This window comes from Uncinocarpus reesii, genomic scaffold (assembly GCF_000003515.1).
Source record: "Uncinocarpus reesii 1704 scaffold_1 genomic scaffold, whole genome shotgun sequence".
NCBI classification, from domain to species: Eukaryota; Fungi; Ascomycota; class Eurotiomycetes; order Onygenales; family Onygenaceae; genus Uncinocarpus; species Uncinocarpus reesii.
Window position 1 is genome coordinate 47,924 of NW_003052500.1, and position 6,000 is coordinate 53,923.

General features: G+C 37.6%; 1 protein-coding gene across 1 annotated transcript; it reads right to left on the minus strand.

Moving 5' to 3' along the window:
• Positions 1 to 4,743: 4,743 nt before the first annotated feature.
• UREG_00159 (uncharacterized protein) lies at positions 4,744 to 5,620 on the minus strand (the record flags this gene model as incomplete). Its single annotated transcript, XM_002540600.1, has 5 exons — positions 4,744 to 4,907; positions 4,942 to 5,161; positions 5,209 to 5,396; positions 5,426 to 5,552; positions 5,591 to 5,620. 5 exons carry the CDS (start codon positions 5,618 to 5,620, stop codon positions 4,744 to 4,746), a joined length of 729 nt encoding a protein of 242 aa, XP_002540646.1.
• Between the last annotated feature and the right edge of the window lie 380 nt (positions 5,621 to 6,000).

The following is a 6,000-nucleotide window of genomic DNA, read 5'->3' on the forward strand; positions in this document are numbered from 1 at the left end:
TTCTGATAGAAGAACTGACAATCAATAATTGAGAAGCAAAATCAACTGAATTCACACTCTTCTTTCTTGTCTATGAGTACAATATTAAATCATTGAAACTGACAGAGGAGCTCTCAAGTTTGACAACAGAAGATCATTAAAGCTCAACACAACAAGAAGAAGCAATAGTCAGAAAACTCTGAAATGCATGAGAAACTGCACAGGCTGCTATCATCACAGTTCAGAAACTACAGAAACAGTATGCAAATCAAAAGCAGAAGATATTCTACAGCTACAAGATAAAAGATAAGATCTGACTGAATCTTTAAAATATAAGAACAGACAGATCAAGCAAGAAACTCAACACAAAGAATGTCAAATACACAGTCATTAAAGTTATCAGATTACATGTTTATCATTTTAACATCTCTTCAGAAATTCATAATGTGTTTAACATTCAGCTCCTCCAATCAGCATCTGAGAACTTCTTTCCTTCACAAATTGTACACAAGCCCCAGCTACCATCAACACTAGTCAATAACAAGTATGAAGATGATGAACATGAGAAATGAGAGGTTGAGAACATTGTTGATGAAAAGAGAACAGACACTCAATAAAGATACTTGATGAAATGAACTGAATGGAATCAACCTACATGAGAGTCTGCTAGAGCATTAGAGGATATAACCACATTGAATCAATGGAAGTCTCAAAAGCAATCAGAAAGCATTATAGACAATACTCAAGCATTGGCTTGAGAAGAGAGTAATATGACAGACTGATGTCTGATAGAGAACTCTTAATGAATCATCAGATTCAACAACTTAGCAATCTTTCAATTGCACTCAACAGCTCTCAATCATGCTTACTAACAGCTGATGTGTTCAATCAATCAGATTCCCAATCAAGATCAACTAGTCTATTCTTGCTTTCATCAAAGCACACACACTTTGGCATCATTCTCTTTCTTCTTTTCTTTCTTTTCTTAAGCAATTCTTCTTGTTAATAGAGCATAGATTAGTTAGTGAAACAAACCCTGACATCTACCACTTACAAACATCACTACTATCTTGACTGTTCAGTCACATGACTTTCATCTTCTCAGATTCTAATTCTTCCAGTTCATAACTCTCATAGTCTCATCATGCTCCACTTCTCAGTCATATTCTTCATACACTCTTTTAATGATGTGCAGTGATTCTGTACTGTGCTGCAAGATTTATAACACATTCTGAACAGATTTCAACTGAGTAAATCTGAGTCAAGCCCAAGTTATAGAATGAAGGTGCTTGAATCAGACTCAGTTGAGTCAAGTCTGAGTCAAATCTGAGTACTACTCTTACTTGTTCACAGTCTATTCTAAGCTATAGAATTATTAGTAAAACTAAGTCTCAACAAGCTGAAAAGTGATAATTTACTAGCTTAAAGAAGTGAGTAAAGAATTTAATATTATCTGCATTTTTTTTACTAATTAATTATTTGTAAATATAAGCTATTGATCTTATCTTTATAATATTTAATAAAGTAAGAAATTCAGTTCTCTCTAACTGTCTTTTTGAGAATTTCTTCAATGAGATTATATAGTATTTAAGATGTAGAAGAAAAGTCTTTATGTATAAGTTCATTTATATATTTAAGAAGAAATCTTTCTTGTGAATTTCGCCTCCCTTTAATTGTAATACTTAAAGACTTCTTCAGTTCTTGAGATTTGTTTGTCTTTAAATCACTGTACAAGTGTACATTTGCTCAAATTATATTTAAAAGCAGTAGCTCTGAAATTTGGCTTGATTTGAGATCTCAAATTCTTAATTGCAAGCTCTATAGCAATTTTGTTGATCATGATTGTGTAGTTGAAGTTGGCAGATTGAATTTGAATTCAGCTGTTGTTGAGGGGTGGCCATCATTGAATGGTAGATTAATGTAATCTACCATTCAACAACAGCCACCCCTCAATGATGGTGAATTTGGAATCCACCCCCACCCATCAAATTCACAATTTCTCAACAATGCAAGAAGATATTCAAATTAAATATTAGCTACTAGTAAATGAGATGGAATACTATATAGAAAGTTCTATAGATTATCCAAAACTCTTTGTGTTGACTTAATATGGTGCCTGGAGTGGGTTGTTGCTGGTAAGAACTCATTTGAATTGACCACAGTCACATTGGCTGGATCAAGAGCTTTAGAAGTTGATTTTGCTTTAAGAGGGTTCTTGGGAGTCTTCTTAGTGAATTGAGATCTCTTTACTGAGAATCTCATGTCTGTACAAAGAGTCTGGGATCTTGAAATCTTTCTAATTAGACAGATCTGCTCAGCAGTCTTCTGCTGCTGAAGCTTCTCACATCTACTAGCTTGTTCCAGCTTTTCAGCTTGTTTCAATACCTTTCTAGCTTCCTGTTCAACCTTCTCAGCAGTTTGTTTGGTCTGTTTAGCTGCTTTATCAGCTTCTTTAAGCCTCTTCTTTTCTATACAGACTTCTTTATGAATTCAGTGTTGTTCAGCAGCTTCAGCTGCTCTCTTCTCTCTAGCAATAGCTTTCTGAAGCTTCTTCTCTTCTTTGCAAGCTGTCTCAGCTTCTTTTTAGTTCTCTAAGTCCTCCATTTGCTCTCTAATATTGACTATCTTTCTGAGAGAAAAGAACTGAGTCTGGTCAGGCATACTGGAATCTAAAAGACTCATAGTTCTTTCCTGCTGGCACTGCTTGTGTTCAATGTGTAAAGCCTGAGATAGACTCTGATTTTCAATGGTGAGAACCTCTCTATGGAGCACTAGTCTCTTAGTAGCTTGTACTAGCAGCTTGATTATAGAGTCAAGCTCCAGAAGCTGTATAATCTCTTAAGTGATTGATTGAATTCCCCCAGCACTAGTAGGAGTCTTAGACTGTAGAGTAGTAGAGGGGGTCTTAAACTGCTGCTCTAAACTTTTGAGCACTTTTTGAAGCTTTAGAGGATGGATTTCAGCAGCAGCAAAGCTGGAAAAAATATTTTCTGGGGTCAGAGTGTTCTTTCAAGTCTTATAGAAGATTTGCCAAAAAGTTAATTTATTGATCTGATTGAAGTCAAATTCTTCACAAAAGAAGGAATCAAGATGGTGAGAATAAGCATGAGACAAAGATCTGAATATTCTGATATCTAGCAGTTGTAGATGGTGTGTAGAATGAGGTGGGAAGACTGCAAGTAGAATGTTATTCTGATTAGTGTAATTGATAAATTTCATGTTGATATGAGATGAATGATTATCTAGTATAAGCAGATGTTTGTCACACTTAAGTTCTTGAGATTCAGCTTTTTTCTTTGTGAGAACATTAAATCTTTTGAGAAAGACAAGTTTTAATTCATCACTACTTCAGCTGTTTTCAGAAGCAGCAAAGAAGATCTGATGCTTTTTAAATTTAAAATCAGTAAGTCAGTTATCTTGAAGATCTCCAGTATCTCTCTTGAGGATAAGAAATGGTGAAAGTGCTGATCTGTCAGCATAAATGCAAGTCAGTAGAGAAATGAACTCTCAAGATCCATCCTGTGTTATTTCAAGAATTTGATCAGTTTTCAAATATTCCTTGGTGACTATTTGTTTGACCATCTTCAAGAAGTCTATTATAAATTCTTTCTCATCAAAATTGTATATGTTTCCCAGCAAAATCTGATAGTATTCAATCTTTTCTCTAAGCTATAAGATTATTAGCAAAACTGAGCCCCAACAAGCTGGAAAGTGGGAATTTACTAGCTTGAAGAAGTGAGTAAAGAACTTAGTATTGTCTGCATTCTTTCTTTACTGATCAATTGTCTGTAAATATAAGCTATCAATCTTATTTTTATAATATTTAATGAAGCAAAGAACCCAGTTCTCTCCAACTGCCTTTTTGAGAATTTCTTTAATGAGATTTTGTAGTATTTGAGGCATAGGAGGAAAGCCTTTATGCATAAGCTCATTTATATACTCAAGAAGAAATCTTTCTTGTGAATTTGTCAATCTTTTGCAGTGCTTGAAGACTTCTTCAGTTCTTGAGACTTGTTTGTCTTTGAATCACTGTGCAAGTGTACATTTGCTCAAATTATATTTAAAAGCAGTAGCCCTGAAATTTGACTTAGTTTGAGATCTCAAATCCTTAATTGCAAGCTCTATAGTGATTTTGTTGACCATGGTTGCATAGTTGAAGTTGGAAGGTTGAATTTGAATTCAGCCATCATTGAGGGGTGGCCGTCATTGAATGGTAGATTACATTACATTAGTGTACGAATAAAATACACTAAAAGGCACTGGTGTACAGGTGAGGGGATACCCATGTCACCCATGTTATATCATGTCAGTGTTGCCCATCCCATGTTCTATTTAAAAAAGTAACAAATTTTGGTAATGGTCTTAGCATATTTCAGCCATTTTAAACACTGTTATACCCACATCACCCATCTTATATAATATTGCTGGGATCCCAGTTCCAACCCGGTCCCGTCCGCCTGGGATTTGGTATGCAATTCTTATGGTGGGACAGCTCCGGCCGGGATTACTATCAAATTAGTATGGGATCCCGGTTCCATTATCCCGCCGGGATGGGATATGGGATCAATATGGCTGCCGCCGGGATCAAACTCCAAGCCGAATTTGGGACCGGGACCAACACACATGGGATTTGGGATCCCGTCCCGGTCCCGAGCACCACTCTAACCTGGTCCTGAACAGCAGATATGACAACAGCAGTTGAACAATATTATCAATATTCAAGTGTGACAAGAACAGCTGCTTCAACAGATAACTGAGAAGTCTTTAGAAATCCCCGTCTTCGGCCTCATTACCGTCGAGTTGCGCTGAAGTCTCGTCAATGTCAGGCATTGCAGCACTGTACGCGACCGCTTCGAACTTATAAACGCTCTCCTTGGGCGAGTCTTGATGTTCCAACTCCGGCGAGAGTAGCACCACGCCCTTTTCAGCTAAGCCGTGGGGATAGAATGGGACCATCCGTACCCGTGCACTTCCTGGCGAAGTCTTCGAGTCCATCGGAAACTGCGATCTCAAGTATTGGAAGACGACTTAAGTTGTGGTTCGTTAACGAGGAATAGATAACCGTCAATAATGGTGAGCTCCGATAAGCCATAGTCTCAAGGTGTCCGACTTCCGTCCGTGGCAATCGGCCGGAATCCATCTGCTTCAATGCTTCCACAGAGTGATCCGGCGAGGGGCGATGCTAAATCGACTCTAGATGGTTGCTAGGAGAAACGGGGGAACCAACACCTCGGATCGCGAGATCGACAGCTCTTCAGGTGGAAGGTGCTTGCCAAATATCTCTATGCGTAGGCGTTGGTGGATGCTCTGTACATCGCAACGAAAAGGGACTTGAGCTCCTGGCAAGATGCAAGGAAAGATAGCCTGTTCTTCGCTGGAAGCGTGGCGAGAACATCTGCGGCAGCCTGCAGGGCTCCCTGTTCAAATTGTCAGTTGAATACCTTACGAAAACAAATTGTCATGGTCGTAACCACCACACGATTGCTAGCTCCAACAACATACCCGTTAGCATGATATGTCTTCTCCTCCAGGCAAGAAGACGTTACAGACATCCCGCCCCGACGGGCCTTCAGCTGTGATAGATTTTATTCGATCTTATGCCGGACTCTACCAGCAGTCGAATCGATGCGCTAGACGGCATGTTGGGACGAGCCTGTGAGTCACGTGATCCCCTGGCTGGCTAGATTAACGTAATCTACCACTCAACGACGGCCACCACTCAATGACGGCAAATTCTATATGGATGATAAGACTTTAAATAGAAATAATATAAGCAATACTTGAGATATATTTCTGAAATTAAGATATATCATTTTTCAATATTAGAATAGTATGACAGTATAATTATATAATATAGAAATGCATATGTGACTCATAATACCACATGTAAATCTGACTATCAAAATACTATATAAAATAAAGATATGATATATAAGCTAATAGAATCTTGTTAATTAAATATATTTAAGTATTTTATAATAGAATAAGTAAAGCTGAATCTTATAGAGAAATCCAAATTTT